This window comes from Harpia harpyja, chromosome 11 (genome assembly GCF_026419915.1).
Source record: "Harpia harpyja isolate bHarHar1 chromosome 11, bHarHar1 primary haplotype, whole genome shotgun sequence".
NCBI lineage: Eukaryota > Metazoa > Chordata > Aves > Accipitriformes > Accipitridae > Harpia > Harpia harpyja.
Window position 1 is genome coordinate 5,905,415 of NC_068950.1, and position 20,734 is coordinate 5,926,148.

At 39.4% G+C, this 20,734-nt stretch overlaps 1 protein-coding gene across 4 annotated transcripts in view; it reads left to right on the forward strand.

Annotated features, from left to right (window-relative positions):
- Positions 1 to 20,734, forward strand: part of ELAVL1 (ELAV like RNA binding protein 1) — a 47,705-nt gene that overhangs the window by 17,522 nt on the left and 9,449 nt on the right. For 2 of the 4 annotated variants that reach the window (XM_052801877.1, XM_052801876.1), the window contains exons 3-6: positions 10,916 to 11,019; positions 11,850 to 12,003; positions 15,526 to 15,751; positions 20,422 to 20,535. In XM_052801877.1, coding sequence (XP_052657837.1) covers positions 10,916 to 11,019; positions 11,850 to 12,003; positions 15,526 to 15,751; positions 20,422 to 20,535 — 598 coding nt within the window. The remainder of the gene's footprint in view (positions 1 to 10,915; positions 11,020 to 11,849; positions 12,004 to 15,525; positions 15,752 to 20,421; positions 20,536 to 20,734) is intronic. The other 2 variants (XM_052801879.1, XM_052801878.1) reach the window with 2 other exon arrangements.

Below are 20,734 nucleotides of genomic sequence, written 5' to 3' on the forward strand. Positions count from 1 at the left end.
TTCACTAGTGCAGTGGACTCCAGTCTAGAAACAGAATTCTTAAGTGTTCTTGTTTTGTGGAAAGTGTTTAAGTATTCTCTTTGGCTGAAATTGTTTCCTTTTGCATGGAAAACAACCATGAAATTGCTTATGCAGTTTTGCTGTTAACTGTGTAATTGGAATGCATCATTACCTCTGGATTTTTTTTCTAGCTTTTTAATCACATTTGGTGGTATGCAATTTCTGTAAACGTGCGTTCAAGAAAGCCTAGCAACAATGGCTAACTTAATGAAAAGTGCAAATGGTTTTCAGACAAATTGGCCAGATACTGAAAATGTTAACACCCTTCTAGCTTTGCCAGCTTCACTTAGTTTATACAGCCAACCTTAGGATAAAGGAAATTATCTCAGAGGTAATAACTGAGTTCTAGCAAGAGTATGGGAATACACTTAAAGAACCCAAGCAACCTTTATATTAAGTGGGTTCAGAGCACAACTAGCAGAAGCAGGAGCTGGTGCAGCAGTTTCTGGGCTCTGTTTCTAAGTGTTCTGGGAACTTCTGGGATAGTCAAGGGACTTCTGGGAACCCTCTGAGGAACTGGAGTGCTTACTGCTGCCAGGAAAGAATAGCTGTAGGAGACCTTGACTTCTAGCAAGTTGCTCAGAGCTCTGTCGGGTGTGCTTGATCAAAGGGAGGGTGGAGCTTTTGTTCCAGTTGACCCCTGGTTAGGGAGAGTCAAACACCTTTTTAGCTATTGCTTAGGACAGACCTATGTAATAGTCTAGCCTCGAGCATAGCTCCCAGAGTGCTGTGAACAGGCACAGCAGTGCAGATGGGGGCCATGGACTGCGTTGTTATCAGCCTGTATGCACTTGGGAATGGTGGTGACGTGCTGCACGGTTTCCAGCAGTCACTGTAGCAGCTATCCCTGTAACATCGGAGGCCTTGACTGAAAAGGAGCTACCTTGACTGAAAAAGAGGGTGGAGCTCTGCAGATCTTGGGCTGCAGGGAGTGCCTGGGGCCTCTCACTTAGGGTGGGTAGAGACATGTTCTTATTGCTGCAGGAAGTGTGCACTGCTTGGAGGACCTGTGTCACCAAGTGAGGGAACTGTGGTTGAATTGAAAACCAATCTCTGAGGTTGGTGATCAGCAGCACAAAATCCAGCTGAAGGTGAGTCACTGGGAAAGTACCCAAAGTTTGATATCAGGGCCAACTCTGTTTAAAATTTTCATTAATGACCTGCATGATGGGACAGGTTGCACCCTCAGCCTGTTTGCAGCTGATACCAAACTGGGAGGGTTGTGCTGCCATTCAGAAGGACTTTGACAGTGTTCTCTGAAAGCTTTAAGGCAGCGCTGGCATAACAGAGGATGACTTCCTACTGGTTTAGGGTTGTGCGTATCCTTTTACTCTATCTGGAAACACAGAGAGGGTTAAATATATTCATGCTTAGTATCCCTCCTTAAGATACATAGGCACATAAAAGTCAAAAAGGCCAACACAGTTGTACTAGCCATTGTATGAAGTACTGTGCTTTACAAAAGCTGACATCTTCACTTTGTTTGCCTCATCAAACCATAAAAATGAGCCATATAGCAAAATATTCAGTTGTACTCTAATATTTCTCAACATGTTTTTAGTGGGAGTTATTGTTCCACATCACCTTAGAATACTTTCATTCTCTTCCAATGGAGCAGCGGTATGTTTCTGCAGAATAACAATTTAGTTCAGCTTAACCTGTGATTGCGTTCAATCTGAACACTTGCTGAGGTTTTGCGTTGTAACATTGGCAGCTAAAAAGGTGTCGTTACTTGAAAGCTGAAGTTTCTTCCTAAGGAAATGGGGGGAGTGGGTTTTTCAGTCCTCAGCATCTTGAATAGTCAGGTTTCTGTTCCAACCACAGATGAACAAAATCTGTTCTAAAGTTTAAAGAAATGAGATCTTACAGTAAGTAGGCAAGGCATTTTCCTCCCAAAGACCTCCTCAAGAAATCAGCCTGTGGTATTCATGCACAATTTTGGGCCTGGTATTTTCTGTGTTCACTTTACAAATCCTTTTCACTTCACAGCATCTAGGATGCTGGCAATTCATCTGGAAAAAGAGCCCCGGAGCAACTTAAATTAAATCTCAGTAAAAAAACGTTCTGGAAATGAGAGAAAGGAAAAAATACAAAGAGAACATACAGAAATTAGAAGTATGTGGAAGGGCGTCATTAAATGGAATTAATTACTAAAAATATTAAACCTTTTGTTTTCAGGATTTAAAGCTGTCACTCTTACTGCATATAGTCGAATTCTTAAAATATTGTAGAGATGGTGAGATCCCTGGAAGCTGTTTCTTTGAGCTGGGGTAAAGAACAGACTTATGTGAAGTGAGCATTGTAGCTTTTGACCTTTTTCTGAAGAAGTGTCTGCTTGAATTGCTTGTAGTCATCTTTGTTTCAAGGCAAATGCTATTTATTTTGCAAATGGAGGAGAGGCCACTTTATTTGTAATTCATAATGTTTTCCTGAGTTGTCTGAAGGTCAGGCTTTCCAAACCAGTTAAATGCGATTTTTGCCCTTAAACTTCCATAAATGAGACTATTCATTGTTTGGCCATGAACAGAAAGAGGCTTGTGTCCTGGTTTATAAAGCCAAATGAAGCAGTGGGGACACATTGTGTATTTGAAAATTTTTGTCAGTAAAACTAGGTATTATTTTCTTTGGTTCCTTTCTAGTTCCTTTGTGTTGCAATTAAAAGTCTTTTCAGTAAGACATACTGGTTTTAAGTCTTAAGCAGAAGCAGGAACTGGCTCAGATAGCAGTTTGTGTCATAGTCATAGAAACTGTAACAAAACTGAATTCAGCTATTGTGGAAGAAAGGTACTGTGCTGTTGGATTGACACTGACCATAGAGGCATTTAAAGGACAAATACCATGGAAATGCTTAAATACAAACCTAAGCTTTTGATTTTGTATTCTAGAGGGTATGCTTAAAGTTGAGTAAGTGGAGTGATTCCTGGTGTAGTGTTGATCTGACTAATCCAGCCTTACAAGTGCAGTGCTTCTGAGGTGTCTTACTAGGTTAGGCACAAGACCAGACTATCCAGCCAGGCTGAGCTTTGCCCCCAACCTGACACAAACATGATTGTATGGGATTTCTGCAGTGCTCTCTTGGTGTTTGCATGATTAATGATAGTTTTGGACAGCATTTATGACTGAAGTGGAGATGAAGCAGAACTGTAGAAAGTAATTCAGAATGATTAATTGTAGCTTCAAGAAGTTATTGAGGGGAAAAAAACAAAAAACAAACTTGCTTCTATTTTCCAAAATCTGGATAAAAGACTGTAGAATATTTGGGGGGGCAAAGTGAAAGTGATTTTTAAGATTTAACATGCTGCTTCAGTACGTGTACTAAAACTACTGCACTTGGTTCTGTCTCAAGCAGCATGTTTTCTAGTTTTCTGGGACTTGCTGTGGTCACCATGGTACAAGTGGGAAAGAATGTGTGTGTTTCAGAGAAGCAAAGCAACTTCTCAGTATCACTGATGAAGCTAGATGTAAGAACATTGCTGAAGAATGGAGGACTGCGTACTTGGGGACTGGATCAGGAGAGAAGTTTTGGTTCAGGCTGTGGCTTTTAGCTTCAGGTTCATGTGTTTTCAGAGTAGCTGAAATGCACCATCTATATCTTTAGTGAAGGACTGAGTGTAGGGGGTGTTTCCTGTATTTTAAAAAATATACTGTGAGCTATGTGGTAGACTAGTAATAAAGAGAATCACTTCTATGTTGTCATGATAGGGTTTGATCAGCATAGACTTGTAATGGAAAATCATGCCCTTCTGTTAGTTTTGAAGATTGTTGATTAAACACTTCAGATGTTTGTTCACATCCAAAAATGTGTTTTGACAAAATCCTTCAAGAAACTGCTTTCTTTTCTTTTTTTTGTAAGGATGCCTTGTAGTATGAAAACAAACTGCTAAGGACTTAACAAATAACCACTGTTTTTCTCCAAAGTCGAGCCAAGTAGTGCATGTAGAACATGTCAGGTTCTGAACTTGGCATTTAGAATATTGAAGTGAAAAAGTGGTTAAAAGTTATTATGTGGAGCAGATTTAACATTGGGCTGAAGGACATAAGGAGGAGCTAGAAACCAGCATCATCTCCTGAGACCAGTGGACAGAAAAAAGACAGAAGGAAACTAGTGGAAACCGACAGAAATGAGTTTTCACTCTATTAAAAATAGACTAAGAGTGGGTGCTTCCAAAAATGTGTGGTGGAATAACTAGTCCACTGAAAATTGGCAGAGTCTGTGTTCCTAGCCATGTAGCACTTTTGGTAATTCCAGGCTTTGGTTTAAGGACTACACTAGAAATAAACTCAAAACTTAGAAATAGTTCCATGAATGGGAGAAAATACTGTGAGGAAGAAGAGAAGTGGGATTCTTTACCTTTGCTAAACCTTTCATTTATGTTTAGTTCTGTTACATCCCTGTTTAGATGAAGCATGCATATATGCTGTCTCAATACAAAAAGACCTTGTTCTGTGGAACTGGAAGAACCTCAGAGTAATGTAGGGTTTAGTTCCTTGTTCTGTCATTTGGGATCATAGGATAGTGCAGTTTTAAGGAACGCTAGTCCAGCCTCCTGCTCAGAGCAGTCAGCTGTGAGGTCAGACCAGGTTATTCAGGACTTTATCCCGTCTGGTCTCGTAAACTTCCACACACTCCAGTCCCCTAAGGATCTTAGTGGCCCTTCACTGAACTCTGTCCAATTTATCAATGTCTTTCCTGTGTTGGGAGACATTAAAAACTGGATGCAGTATTTTAGTCCAGTGAGTGTTGAGTAAAAGGGGTAATCTCTTCCTTCTGTCTTCTGGGTGTGCTTATGTTAGTACAATGCAGGATGTTCTTAACCTTCTCTGCCACAGTGCACTGCTGGCTCATGCTCGCCTTGCTCTATACCATGACTCCCAGGTCCTTTTCCATAGAGCTGCTCTCCAGCCAGTAAGTGCCCAGTCTGTGTTGTTGCCAGGGTTTCTTCCTTCCCGTGATCAGGACTTTGCATTTGTCCTTGCTGCATTTCATAAGGTGCCTGTTGGCCCATTCCTCCAGTGTGTTTAGGCCCCTCTGGGTGGCAGCCCTGTCTTCCAGTATATTGACAGATTCCTCCCAGCCTGGCGTCATCTCCAATCTTGGTGAGAGTGTGCTCCCATCACCTCTTCCAGGTCATGGATAAAAAGTTAAACAGCAGGTCCTGGGATAGATCCCTGCAAAACTCCACTTGTTGCAGGTATACATGTAGAGTTGTGGTGGTGGGTTTTGGGGGTTTTTTTGGTCTCTTTTTAAAGATGGATGTGGCATTTGCCTTTCTGCAGTTGTTGGGGACCTTTTCCAATTTCCATGACCATTCAAAGATGATAGAGAGCAGTTTTGGCAAGGATATGAGCCTGGGGTCTCGGCACCCTTAGAAAGAGCCTGTCTTGTCCCATGGACTTGTATGGGTCAAGTTCTCTCAACCAGTCAGTCCCTGACCTGATCTTCATCCACTGGTCATCCTCCTTGAACTCTTTCCTAAGTGCAGAGGCCTGTTAGACTTTGTTGGTGAAGAGTGAGGCAAAGGCGGCATCATGTACCACTCTGACCAAATCACACACCGTATTCAGCAGCTGTCCCACATTGTCCTTTTTCAGCCTTGTACTGCTGGGACAGCAGTAGAAGCTTTTCTTGTTACCCTTGATATTTTTTTGTTTGTTTGCATTCCTTTCAAGTCTCAAATGCAGTTGAGCTCTGGCTTTCCTGAGACTGAGTGGACAGTGTTTCTAAATTCCTCCTTTTGTAGGCTGTCACTTCTTCCATCTCTAGTATGCTGCCTGTTTGCACTGGAGCTCTGCCATGAGTTCCCTGCTTAGCCAGGCTGCTCTGCTGACACATCTGCTTGTTTTCCTGGCTGTTAGGATGTTAGGAGACAAAAGATGCTGTATGCATAGTGTTGACTCGTCGCAGGGGGTTAGAATATAGCCTCTTGATCACTTGCTCTGCCAATCCTACCTTGCTGCACTTCAGCATTTGCATAACCCTTTTTTTGGAAGTTTGATGCAAGGGTGCTTGCATTTTTCTCAGAGTTGATATGGTTTTGTATTCCCAGCTATACAATAGTGTAACTGTACTAAAGAAAGCCCACGCAAAGCACATCTGAGCACTTTTAATCTGTTCTCATCCTCTGAAACTACAGAGTCATTGCTTTGAATTCTGCTTTTTCAGCACATTGATGTCTGGTATTTGGACGCTGTACATCTTGATGCATTCATACATATTTAAGCTATCTGGTTATCACTCACAGCACATCTTGTAAAGCCAAACAAACCAAAAAACGAAACTCGCCTCTCTTTCCAAGATGCCACATCTTCCTCAGAGTGATGTTTGGGGAGATCTGTTCCATCCTTCTGTGTTATTTACTTGGGCTTTTTTAATTTAATTTCAAAACACTGTTTCCCATTTCAGAGGGGAAAAAAAAAAATTCTAAACTAAAATGCCTTCATACTGAGGTGCTCTGGTGTAACAGGAGCCAGGTTTAAATTTAGGTTTTCTTGAGAAGGATAGGACAGGGAGAATCTGCTTTCAGAGGGGGCAACTAGTCTGTAGTGAAGTGGAAAGTAAATACTAGTTCTGGTCTCATATTAGACTCCTCAGTGAAACTGGAGTCGTCAGTCAGTAGCTGGAGGGGAATAAGAAACGAGCTAGTAACTGAAGCAGTGCATCTCAGGGAGCGTGGAAAGGAAGCAAGGACATGGACAGAAAACTAAGTGATGCACAGAAAGAAAATTAGTGCCCTCTTTCATGAAAGAGCTTTTTATCATGGAAACAAAACTAGATTCTTTCTGCTGAAGGAGTATAGTAGTTTGCTTAAAACTAGGTTTTATGGTCACTTTGTTAATTATTCATCCAGATAAGGACCTACTTGTTTCTTTTTTTTTTAATCTTTGTCTCTTGAGTACATTTGCATTTATGTACATGCAAACTTTTTAAAAGGTTTTTTTAAAGGTTAGTTTAATTACTATCCACTGAAATAGTTTGAAAACTGTTACAGTACTGCCTTCTTTTGCACAATAGGTTTCTAGCAGGCTCTTAACATGATAAAGCAAATAACTTGTCTCCTTGCCTGGGATAAACACTTGACATAAATCATAATGCTGTGTAATTGCCAATTCCTTATATTTTCTAGCATGTCCTAAAAGGAAGGTAGTTTTTACTGTTTAGGAGGAGGGAATATGGAGTAAAGTGTGAAGCAGAGAGCATTCTTGAAGAATGATCAGTCAGGGGAACAGTGGAACATGCCTCTTGGAGTGATGGGACTGTTGTGTGTTAGATATCCTGGCCTGTTTGGAGATGTGAACTGGTAACTGAACAGCAGGAGAAGGCTGAGAGTGATGGTATTAAGTATTTAGAGCAAAATAAGTTAATATGTTGTCAGTTTTGTGTGGGTTAGCTTTTTTTTAGCACTTAAGCACTGTAAAGTCATGTTACACTGATGTAATTTAAAGTTGATAAATACAGACTAAATGGGAAGGTCTGTATTCTTTTTTTTTTTTTTGTAGAGAAAGATAGGTAATTGATATTTTATGATCTAGTGGCAGGTAAAAGTTAACAGGACTCTAATTTCTAGGTTTTAGTACAACCTTACTGTCAAATGCCTACAGCAAATACGAGAAAATCTGGTAACTGTTGTAATCCTGTGACTTTTCAGGCCCGTCTTTTTTTAATCTGTGTATGTTTCTGTAAACCCCATTATGTTCCTGTTCTCTCTTTTCCCAGGGCGTTCAAACTCTTTGATAAGGAATAGTCATTGAGCAACCTGTATAAAATTAGAAGTGGAAAAGGTGCAGAATTTTGCTCAGATGAAAACAGTAAAGAAGGCCAAGGGGATATGGTTACTGCTTGTGTGTACTTTGGGGAACACACACTTTGAAGGGTAAGAGTGTGTAAGCTCAAGGACAGTATTTGCACAAGAATAAGGGGATACAAAGTATGAAGTCCTGTATTTAGAAAAGCAGAGTATCGGAGCGGGTTTGTAGAACATGCTTTCAGTCAGAGTGCCTGGAACAAAAAAATCTAACTGCTTTTAATGTGAAGCTTGCTTACGTTTTAGGGAAAGGGAATATGTACAGTTTGTGATTGCAGGGACTGGACCTAGATCATGTAGCCCCTTTTGGTGTCCCTGAGTCCTGTTACTTAGTTTTCGTTTTGTCCCCTATATAAGTAGCTTAATCTTCCTTGTCACTGATCTCGAACAGTGCATAAACATATAACCTGTCTGATGCTTTGCAAGAAAGCTGCTGTATAAGTAATGGTTCCATACCTACTGTGTTCTCTGGAGCTTGTTGCAAGAAAATAGGGAGGGATACTCACTCACAGTGGTCATAGGCTGAGCCCCTGATTTCTATGACTCAGAGTACTGAAGATAGTTTAATAAATGTATACGGTGTGGAATCCTGCTCTTCTTCCCCTGACAGGAGAATATAGTCACCCCCTCCTCAGTGCAGCGTCCACCCGGGGAGTGACCGCCATGACTGCTAGGGCTCAGTGGTTCAAACTCGGAGGGATTAGTCTTATTGGAGTCTGTTTCCCTGGTTTTTAGGGGCCTATTTCTGTAAACTTTATTACAACCTGGTCAGTAGTTTGCTGGAATATTCATGTTTATGTGGCTTTCAGGACAGACTGAAAATACTGTAAAGCAGCTGGTACTTTGAGCCTTCAGAGCAGATGCTGGCATGCTGTACCTGTGAGGGGTGTCAGATACTTTGTTAAGATGGAAAAAGTCATTGCCTACTGTCTGTGTGGTATTTCTTCCCTCTTAAACTTATCTTTGTTTTCTTGGTCAGATTCTGGAGAAATAAGCCAGGGTCCAGGTGCTAAACATCTTTCTAACTGTTAAATTACTCATTTTCTTAATCAGGGGAAAAGAATCTCTGTAGGTAAGTGATTGTGGACTAACCAGATTTGATCTAAATGATTGACCATCTCTGACTAATAAAACAGAAAATGAATGTTATAAAGAAATCAACAAAAACCATGCTGTAGGTACATGTAAGATATGTCTGCAAAATCCTGATCAATGTTATCTGCAGATCTTTAAAGGATGAAGGTGCAGAAGCTGGGGTTTAAGATCTTGCTTTTATTGCATTTATTTGTTTCCTATGTAGAGTTAAATCCTATTTGGCTATCAAAGAATAATTTGCTGTTACAATTGTGCAGAAGCATCTGGCGTCACGAGATTTTGATCTGTGCTAGTGGAGATGTGTTAACACTAGGCCTGTAAGAGAACAGGATATTGTTCCTGTATGAGGGTTGAACACAAAGGGGATCTGGCTTCTTTAAGAGCTTTAGCAGACAGTAAAAATGAACTGGGACTGTTTATACAAGGAGTGTATTAGGAAACAGGCAATGACATTATTTGGGTTTAGATGAGTTACTGGTCTATTACATTTCACAACAAAGCAGACAAATGCAGAGGATGTCCCAGGGAGTTGTGCTGTTGCAGTTTTTCTGCAGTCAGTCTGTCATGTATGCTGTTAGTGAAAACACTTTGAGGGTTATTTGGAGCTTCCTTCCATCCCTTGTGGCTCTTAAACTCATAGGTCTCAATGCCTTTAGTACACTGGTGATTCTTTTTTCAGTAGATGGAGTTAATCTACAGTGTCTGTTACAGTCCTTTTCTTCAGTTTCTCTGACATTTTGTGCTAGGATAATCACCATTTGACTTTTTTTTTTTTTTTTTTTGAAGGGGGTGTATATTTGGTGATCTGAAATGTCTGGAAAGCATAAGAAAACTTCTTTGCCAGCTCAGGCTATTGTAGAACCACACTGGGTGACTTTTAAAAAAGGTGTATATTTCAGAAGATAATCCTGTGCTATAATGATTAGCTGTGTCTTCTAGTGTTCTCAAGCCTAACAACAGGGCTTAGTAATAACTTAAAAATAGTATATTGTTAAAGTCAAATAGCACATTCTCCTATGCGTGCTTACAGTTTTCTTTAGAAAATCCCATAAATCTGGCTGAGACAAGAGAATTTGTCTGAAAAGGTGTTATTTTTTTATTGAATGGGAGTTGCTTTGTTGTACTGAGACAGTCTTGGAAGTATTTTAGTTATTTTTAGGTCTACAGTGATATGAGCCTCTAATTGTTGGGAAATTGCAACCTGAAATGATCTTAGTATGTACTGTTATAATTGATAGTGGAGGTTGGAGATAGAAGTAGAACAAATAAGTATCCAAATAAATATCCTTTGCCTTAAATTTTAAAGAATTGTATTATTATCAAATTCTTCTTATGAGAGTTAAGAATGAACCTACATAAAGTAATAGTACATGAATTGTCTGCATTAAAGATAATTTTTCACTCTTCAGTTTCATCCTGTGTTTGGGAGACTTACTGCTCATTAGCTATATGAATGTATGAAAGATTAAAAACTTCTTTTTCCCCTCTTGCCTCCAGGAGTGAAGGTTGGAATAGCTACACAGAAATGAGTAGCCTGATGATTTCTTACCTAGCAGTTCATCCGTTGACACTTTCTCACTTTCTGCTCTTTATCTACAAGAGTTTGTACTAATGAACTTTGTTAAATTCTTGCCTTTGTTCCACCCCCATTAAGTTTACAAGACTGTTCAGAGCCGGTATTTTAGTCTTGAATTTCTTACCGTTCGTGAATCATCTGCAGCTGTCTGATGCACGCTGTCCTTGAAGATTGAGGGATCTCCAAAGTGGCAAATGAAAGAGCTTTGAGTTACTACTTATGATGTATGCCAGCCTTGAGAAACTTCTTTGGCTTATTTAAATATTTGCTGTGTGGATTATGTTTATGTTGAGTTCACTTTTTTTTGTTTGCATTTCCTTTAATTTTGATGGTGATAACTTTCTTTTGTTAGGATTAATTTAAAAAATGTTCTTCCATGTAGGACACAGCTTAGGCTATGGCTTTGTGAACTATGTTACTGCAAAAGATGCTGAAAGAGCAATAAACACACTGAATGGCCTCAGACTTCAGTCAAAAACTATCAAGGTAGGATGTCTAGATTTTTTTAGTCTTCTATGAAAATGGCATTCTAATGAACTTCATTCTGATGGTAAGGCTTGTGTGCTCTCCACCTGCAAGAAAGGTAGAATCTGGGAGAAGAGTAGTGAAGAGAGCTGTTTAGCCTCTTGGGTTTTGTAACAGCTTTGTATTAAAAGATTCCCTTCTTTTCGTTCCCACCATTTTTACAGCAGTAGGTGGGATCATTCCAAATTGTTGCCAGGCTTTTGAACTCACGTACATCTCGGGTAATTTAAAATAGAGATCATCAAGTGTGTTAATGCATATGCACCCCTTCTCCAAAATAACAGCTAGTACTATACGTGTAGGAAATAACACCTGCTTAGGTGTTATTTGTACCTTTCTCTAGTAGCAGAAGTTAAGATAGAAAACTGCACTCCAGCTGGTAAAATCTTTTTATGAGGCTTTAAAAAAAATATACTGACAGCACAAGTTCTTGGAGTGATCTGTGGTTACTGACAGGTCCAGTATCCGAGTCAGAACTTCAGACAAGGATTCTTCAATGTAGCAAATAAGTTTGTTGGAAGCATCGTTATTAGTCTACTGCTCTGTCTTTATAGCAATGCCACTATATTCTTTGTTGGATAAGCCCAAACTGAATGGAGTTACATAGGAACGTGACTTTTCTCTTTTTGTTCTGGCAATTTTCCCCTACCTTCTCCCTGTTTGCTTTTTTGAAGGCCAATAAAAAAATGCCTGCATTGTTTAGTGGGGAATAAATGAAAGTGACTCATGATAAAATAAATCACTCTTTTCTATTTATACCCTGAACGTACTTTTTTTTTTTCTTTTTAAAGGTTTCCTATGCTCGTCCAAGTTCTGAAGTTATCAAGGATGCTAATTTATATATTAGTGGACTACCAAGGTCAATGACACAAAAAGATGTAGAAGATATGTTTTCACGTTTTGGACGCATCATCAACTCACGTGTGCTTGTGGATCAAACTACGGGTGAGTTCTGTTGTATTAGCTTCATAAAACTGTAGTGTATGGCATGTTTGATGTTTTTCTGAGACGGGCAGTTCCTAAACTGAGTTAGACTTTCACAAACTAATCATGATGTCTGGTGTCAACCACTGATATAATTTTAATGGGATATCCTTTTTCAATGATTTTTTTTAAAACACAGAATGGCTTACACTGCCTCCTTTGCTAGCTTACTGTCTAAACATCGTATCGTATTTTATGCTGTTATTGTCAGTTTTACCAGGCTGAGCTGCTGATTTGCCAAAGCTACTCTCTTGCTGTGACACTTGATATTACTGTAGCACACTGTGCTTCTGGGCAATGTTTGTAATCCGGAGTGCTAATGTTACCTTTACTTTACACATATGCAGCTGTTATCCACAGGTAAATTCCAGGCCATCGTTATATATTAAAAAGCAAAACAATAATGTGTTTTGTCTTTTATACCAACTTGGAACTCTCTCACAATTTTCTCATATTTTAAAACATTTGAGGTGTTTTACAGTCCACTGTGGTTACTGCTAACCAAAGAATGAGCTTAATACGCTTAGTACTACCCTCTTAAATTTTCTGAATATATTTTGTTTATTTAAAAAAAAAAAAAAAAGAGAGAGAGAAAGAAAAGGGAGAAGTTGCTTAGTTAAGCACTCAGCTCAGGAGAGACCAAAGTTAAGGATTTCCTTTATCATGTTAATTCTGACTTTGTGTTACAATGTGTTTTCACAGTTTTAATTTCTTATCTAATTCTTTCAGACTGTATAACTGAAGCGTATGGCTTATGCTGTAACCTTAGGTGTTGTGTGTTTTTTTTTTTTTTCCAATAGCCCATATGTCATGTATGAATTTGAAGAGAACTGTTACAAATACACTTTCTCATTGATTATGCATGTGCTATATTAGAATAGAAGATGATCTAATTCTAGCAATTCCAACTTAACATTTATATCAGGTAGTATGTACATTTATACACAGTAGTTAAGCAGCAACTTTCATGTTCTGTGAGGAATCTCCTCTAATTTAGAGGGATTAACCTGACTAAATGCTAAAGTGTACAATGTAAAGTATCCATCAGAGCTAGCTCCTTGCGTAGGCATCTGCTTTTAAGTGTTTTGATTTGGTCAGACCGCACTGTAAATGCAATTGTGTAAGAGAAATCGGCAGTGACTAGATGAGATCTGGATACTGACATTGTAGACACTCCAGTGTTGAGCGAGGAAAATCCTATCCTTCCTTTCCTAGAGAGAAGGATTCATTTTGTCCAACTTTGATATCTGTATGGTTCTGTCTCTAGAGCTAGTTATCTAGGTGACAACTATAGGTGGAATCAAGAAAAAGACTTCTAGAGCACATAAAACCTATTAATACAAGTGTCCAAAATAGTCATTCTTCTCTGGCTGCCAGTGGAGTCTGGATAGCTAGCATCTGTCTTTGACAGAGCTATAAAATGAGGTGACAGAAGTCATACAATTCAAGTCTCTCCAGGAATAATATAGTTTTCATTGAGTGTGCTGAGGCATGATGCTGTCTAATTCAGTGTCAGCTCAGAATATACTGCTTGCTTTCAAATAACCTTACTAATGTATTGCTTGAAGAATGTATTCTGTTTACATTATAAAGTTGAATGCATGCATAGCCTAGGTTTCCTTTTGCCCCAAGAATGTAGCTGTGCCTTGGCTTTAAAACCTGTGTTTTACATCTTGATCTAGTTGCAGTTAGGACAAATTTTAATTTGTACTTTTAGGCATACCTTCTCAGCAGGGGTTGTTCTCCGAGAACAACTTTTGAGCTTTTGAGAATTAAATCTGTTTAAAAATGTGCTTTCTACAGTGTTTATATTTTTAAATGAATGCTATGATAGAGCAAGTGAGAAGTACTAAGGTGAACAGCATGGAAGTGGAGAAGTGACAGCATGTTGGGCTCTGGGATAGTCCTTGCTGACTTCTGGGCGATGCTGCTGTTCTGTGCCTTTCCAGGGTGGGGCGTATGCTTTCTCCTGGGACAGAAAGGCTAATCTCAATGGTATTGGAGCATATAGTGCTATCGGCTCTAATTTGATGAGCTGATCTGGTCCAGCCTCCTGTTTTGGAAGTAACCAGCAAGAAATCAAAAAATGGAATAACATCTTCACAGGATGACTCCTTTCCAGATCACTCTAGGAACACCAGCTGCACAGTTGGTGCTAGCCATCTCCTGCTGTTGTTCTGCAGTTCTTTTCTTCAAAAAGTGCAGTGACTTAGGAAATAAGCTTTCTCTGTGTGACTTTGCATACTTAACATGCAGTAAACAAGATGAGTTGTTATTTATGGAAGTTCTCCCAGTGCCCCAAATGAAAATACGCCTTTCCTAGATACCATTCTATAGGTAGTTGTAGGCGTTGGATTCCCTTTTGCTTGCTTGCTACATGCCCAGGGTTTTGTCATGCTGCATTTCCTTCTGTGAAACACAGGAAATAATGTTCAATTGTTATAAACAATTTGGTGATTTATGATAAGCTTAACTTCTGAAACTGCCTTTGGAGATTGCCCTGTGTAGGTGCAGAGACAACATGAAAGTATTTGATATGGCTCTTCTGAAACAGAGCTGGTAAAGTCCTAGAATTAGTCTAACCAACTTAGTCTAGCTATAATATCTGCTTTGGAATGAAATTTGAACAAGATGTACCCTTTTAGCTTCACTATGATAAACAGTATTTCCAGACTCTGGTCAAGTCACAGATGAGAAGTGGGGGGAGGAGGTGGTGGGGAAGAGATCTCATAAGGCATAACTTTTTACCTTGGTCACAAGGATAACAGCATCCAGCGGCTGGGGTCTGGAACTAGAAAAAAAATATGCAAATGTTTAACAGTAGTGTAATTGTTTCAGTACAGTTACCAAGAGGTTACTCTTAATCAGTTTTTAATGAATTAAAAATAAGGTATGTGACAGCTAGAAATAATGGACGTGATATAGATGAAATTGTGATCTCTTAATTACAAAAGGTTAGAACTTTGTGGCCTTATGTACGAACCAGAGTGTGTTTTCGGTGTGGAAAACTGAAAACATTTGCAAAAATCAGTGTCAATTTTGTGTTTGCAGATGCTTTTTAGTGATAAAGTAATTAAAGCCAAGGGGTTTTGTTTGTTTTTAACCAACTGGAATTAATTCTTTTTTCTTTTTTTTTTTTTGGTGGAATTTATTTAAAATGTTGGGTGGGTTTTTTTGTTAATGGAATTGTCAGCTGGTGATGGATTTCATGGAATTCTACCACACTGGATTTTTTTTTTAAAGTGTTTTAGTCACCGTGGTTGTTATAGCTGAAATGAATGTGTTAATTTGTCTTTTGTTTCTTAATTTTGTACTTTTATCCTCTAGCTGCTGAAGAAACTTTAGTAAATGTAGAGAACTTGAAAGCTGTGACCATAGAAATATTTAACTTTTTCGTTTTTTGCTTTCAAAGTTATTTTGAGTTTATCCTGAACTTCAATTTTTTTTTTTTTATTTTTTTTTTTTTATTGGTTTGGTTAAAAGGTTTGTCCAGAGGGGTCGCATTTATCCGGTTTGACAAAAGGTCAGAAGCAGAAGAGGCAATTACAAATTTCAATGGTCACAAACCCCCAGGTTCCTCCGAACCCATTACAGTGAAGTTTGCAGCCAATCCTAACCAGAACAAAAATGTGGCACTGTTATCGCAGCTGTGTCATTCACCAGCTAGACGGTTTGGAGGGCCAGTGCATCACCAGGCGCAAAGATTCAGGTAGGTTAGGAAGAATAATGCATTTAAGGCTGTCCTACTATTCCCATGTCCGTCTGGGAAACTGTACTCTTGCAGGTGTGCAGTAATACCTTCATTGCAGCATGTGTGAATGAATACCTAGTGCACTATATGTCCTCCACTGTTATGTAAATAAATTGTTGAATTAAAATGTGATTAAAGTAAAATCTTGTAAAATTTATATTTAAGTTAATTATGTAAAGGTACGTACACTACAGTGTCTATTTCTACAATTGAGTGTGTAGTGAGATGATAGAAAATAGCAGATTCCAGATGGGTATTGGTAGATGCCTGTCTCAACAGATCCCCATTCTGTAGTCCATATATCTGAATGCAGATATCATTTGGCAACTTAATTAAAGCTCTGAACCATTGGTTCCAGCAGGGAGGTGTCATAGTAAAATAAGAAAACCTTATTTCTGATTAAGAGATTCTGTGGCATTTCTGCCTACATCCTGAGCTGTGCAGTGTTCTGTCTTTTCTTGAGTCCTCATAAGTTCAGTAAGATTATTGAGTAATTGCGACATATTGTCTGCTTCCAGAACTGTGGAAGATATTACGTATTTTGCCTTTGAGAATTGGCTTGCTTGCTTTGAGTATGAATTGAATTTGAATTGCCTTAGTTGCTTAAAGGAGGGTGTTGATAGTTGGACTGTGCTCTGGCAAATGCATTATATTTACTTGTCTTGCAGATAAGTGGGTTTGTTATGAGATGTGCTCATCAGAGTTTAAGTAGTGTTTACCTGTTGAGAATTTACTTTTCTTTTTCTCCTCTGAGGTATACAATTAGCTGGTAAAATTGGACTAAAACCTTATAGCTTCTTTCAGTGCTACTGTTCCAGTATTGCTATGACCTTTCCATAATGCTTTAGTTTAGCATTTTAAGAACAGCTAGGTGTAATGTGTCTCCAATGAGAATTAGTACTTTGTAGTCATCTGCTGTTTTACAGTAAGGGTGATTGAACAGGTTGCCTGCCCAAAGAGACTGTGGAGTGTCCATCCTTGGAGATGCTCAAAACCTGGCTGAAAGGGGCCTGAGCAATCTGTTCTAGGTGCCCCTGCTTTGAGCGGGGAGGTTTACTAGAGGATTTCCAGAGGTCCCTGCCAACCTTAATCGTTCTCCGATTCTCTTCAGCTGTAGCCCAGGAAAGTTTAATGCAGGCAGCTCCTCAAACAAGATTTCATTTTCCTGAAGCACTCATCCAGATCTCTGCACCCAAACCTTCTAAGCCACACCAAGGAATGAAATTCTACATTGTTGGCAGTTAGGTGAACTATTAAAAAACTTACACATCCGTCTTTTGTGTCAGCCAGGGCTTCAGTGTGTCCGGGTCCTAGTAAAATCTTGAGGCTTATGGCTCATGTTTTCATTCTTAATGTAATCAGACATTTTCATGATCATTCTTCCCTTAAAATTTATAATGGAATTAAGATGCATCAGAATAAGCAGTACAGATAATATTCACATCAATAATTAAGATACCAAATAACTTTAATTCTGTCCTGTAATGATCACTCAGTAACAGTAAAAATGATTAATGTATTTATGTTAATAGTTGCAGGAGGAACTAAATTTTAATGACCAGGTGGTTCATTGTTCTTTTATTGTACCATTAAGAGCAGCATTAATGTTGTTTGTGTGCATTTCCTATGTTTCTACAGGCATGGGTTTTCACAACCCATGGGATAAGATAAAAGAAAATGTTCTGTCTCTTTCTGTTCCATTCCTGCTTTTGTGGTAACTATGTCCACTCAAGTTGTCTGCCCAGTGCTCATTTGTCAACATATTTTGGCCAACTTCTGCTCGTAGTTACAGGCTTGCTGATGGAGAAAGAGCTGAAGGTTTTTAGGTACTACAGATTGGCAGAGGTAGTAATAGAGCAATTCTGGGTTAAGCCATGCTGTTATGAATACGCTGTGGAGACAAGATTCACCAGTTAAGTTGAAGACAAGAACTCTCCATCTCTCTTGTGTCTTGTCACAGACTTGCAAGAACTTTAACACTTTATTAAACACTTATTATAAAACTTCCTTCCCTCAATCACATGTGCATGCATGCTCATATGTACACGTATGCATAACACACAGACCATCTCACAGCCCTTCTTATTTTCTTCCCACCTTTGGTGTTAACTGCAAGTTTTTCTAGTGAGTCTTCCTTAAAGGATGCTGAACTTAATGAGTTATATTTATTCATACTGTGGTAAAGATTAGGAACCTTAGCTTGGACTGAGTCTTGTTTGTTTTGTGTAGTGAACAAAACATGATGAAAGGATAAGCTGCTTCCAAAGAGCTCACAGTCTGTATAAATTACAATTGTGGTCTCTGCTACATAGAGGTTGAATTCTTAAACTGACATTCTGATTACACTTCATCTTGTTCCATCATATCCCTGTAAATCCAGGATTAAGCCTTTAGTATCTCTAATTTGTAATTATTGATTTCCTACAGATATCACTCAGACCCTTTGTTTAATGTTCTGTTAATCCTTTGTAGTTCCCGTGGTATTTGTGGCTCACATCAGGAACTGGTCTTAATGCCTTGTCCCACTGGAGTGCTGAGTTGGCCTGCTAATTCTGAGACATGGTCCAAAGTGCTCCCTCTCCATCCAGAAGGAATGACACTGTGGCATGGGATTGTGTTTGGAGGACAGATAAAATGCCTGGGGCAAGGGTCACAAGGTGTTGGAGTTTTGAGGTTAGCATGACTTAAAAGAACTATCCATAGATAACATCATCTACAGATGCTTAGGGAGGATTGAAAAAGCAACATGGAGGAGACAGTATAAAAATAAATACAACAAAAATGAGGACATCAGCAGCAAGTATGATGAGACTGAGATCATTCAAATTACAATATTAATGGAATTTTTAAAACATTTCCCTGAAACATCTTGGATCTCTGTAGGCTTTAGTGTTGTTTGCCCAAATCAGACAGTCTTTTAAACATCCTTAGTAAGTATACCTAAGACTCCTCTTAACTTTGTGTGGTCAAAAAAATCTTTTCCTGTAGGACAAAGAGGTATTAAGTGTCAGCTACTCTGTGCCTGGCTACATGCAGGCTGTTAGCCCAAGCTAACCAGGAGGTCTTGTGTCCCTCTTGGGCAGGCCTTCAGTCCAGGTTAAGGATAGAGGTTTATCAGATAAGCTAAATCGCAGTAGGAGCCTGCTCTACTCATCACGAGTGCTCTCACTTGTGTCAGATGTCCTGTGTGATGCTTCCAGATGGATGCAAATCTGAACGTAAATATAGCCTTCCATGTAAGTCTAACCCTATACCACGTTTACTGTCACTTCTGCAAATTTCTTTTTTGATGGTTGCTTTCTAAGCAGAAACCTTTTGTAAAAGGTTTCTTTTTCATGTGAACTTGCAAAGTATAGCTTCACTTTAGAATCTCGTTGGATCTGAGTAAGGTGGTATTTCCTATGGTTGTTTTTTTGAAATGACTTTTCAAGTCTTTTAGGGGTGTTTTTACGCTTTTTTTTTTTTAGTAAACCTGTAACATTTTTGTGAGTCAAAGCAGGAAAAGAGGAGAATCTGTTTGAAAATTAGTGTATCCAGAGAACAGAGGTACTTGCTATTTTAAATTAATTTTGCCTGTAATGTGCATCTAGATTTGTTGTCTTCCTGTGTTCAACCCCCAGCTGCTCTTCTACAAGTGTTTTCAATCCTTGATGTACTGTTGATTTGGGCTTATGGGCAGAGCCTGAGGCTTTATAGCCAGCAGGTTCAGAGCTGCACTGACTGCTGGAACCAACATCATGCAATTCTGAGCTTAGTGATTTTCTGCTCCCCATACATGTGAGCAGGAACCCCAGACTGGTGATCTGTTGAGATGAAAACTTTCCAGATATTAAGATAAATACATCCTACCAGATCATTACTCAAACGGAAAGAAGCTGCAGAGCTGAAGGTGTCTGTCAGAAAAAGTAAGTGTATAAAGCATGCAAACACAGAAACATTTTTACATAAAAGCAAAGTAAGTAGTAGATCTGTCACATAATCATCAGATCACACGAATTAGTGCGTCTCATTCACATTCTGATACTCTTAACTGCTTTTTCAGTTTTACTGTAGTACAAGGATTCCCAAACTTGGATTTGCTTGGGGCTGGCCAACAGTGGCAGCGGCAGTGAGTATGTGCAGCATGAGCTCAGGTGTGTCCGCACTGTGCTCTAGAAACACCAGCATCAGGTAGCCAGCTGGTCTGCAGCCTGGCTGAGCCAGATCAGCTCTGGCTGCCTCCAGGCCATCAGCAGCAGCTAGGATGTGATAGAGGGGAAGGGGTCTGTATCACCAAGACTCCCTCATCTCTGGGTGCAGGAGGGTCTAATAGCTCAGGTGACCAAGGAAATGAGCTCTCTGAGCAATAGAGAGCCCGGGGTGGGGGAGATGGTGACTGAGTGGTTCTCTTGTATGAGTGCATCAACCAAAGTGCCACACTGAACATGAGCTGACTTCCCTGTGTGTATGTGTGTGCTGCTGCAGCTCTGCTCCCCTTCCTTCTGATACACATTGCCTTGAGCCCTCCCTTCTATATAAAGACAGCAGCAGCTCTTATCTTTATGCAGGGCAAGAAAAAGTCAGTGGGGAAGTGTTTGGCACTTAATGCAGCGTTCACTGCCCAGACATCCATTCCCTGTTTTCTCCAGGTCAGCAGAGAATCAGGAACTGCCACCGCCATGTTCTTGGCAGAGAGCAGCACGTGTACCGCTTTTAAGTGGTTTGCATATCACCAGTGGTACACCACAGTTTGGGAACCCCTGGTATAGTATAATTATATTTCTACAATCACGTGACCTCACATTTTTAAATAATACATAAGCACAAGGGATCAAATGGATTTTTTTTTTACCTTAACTTTCACATTTCCTGACCTTTGAGTGCTTAGCTGTGCAACTGTAATATTGCATTAAAATATTTTGAAGCTTTGAATTTCTAGGATGGAGACCAGAAATACAATAA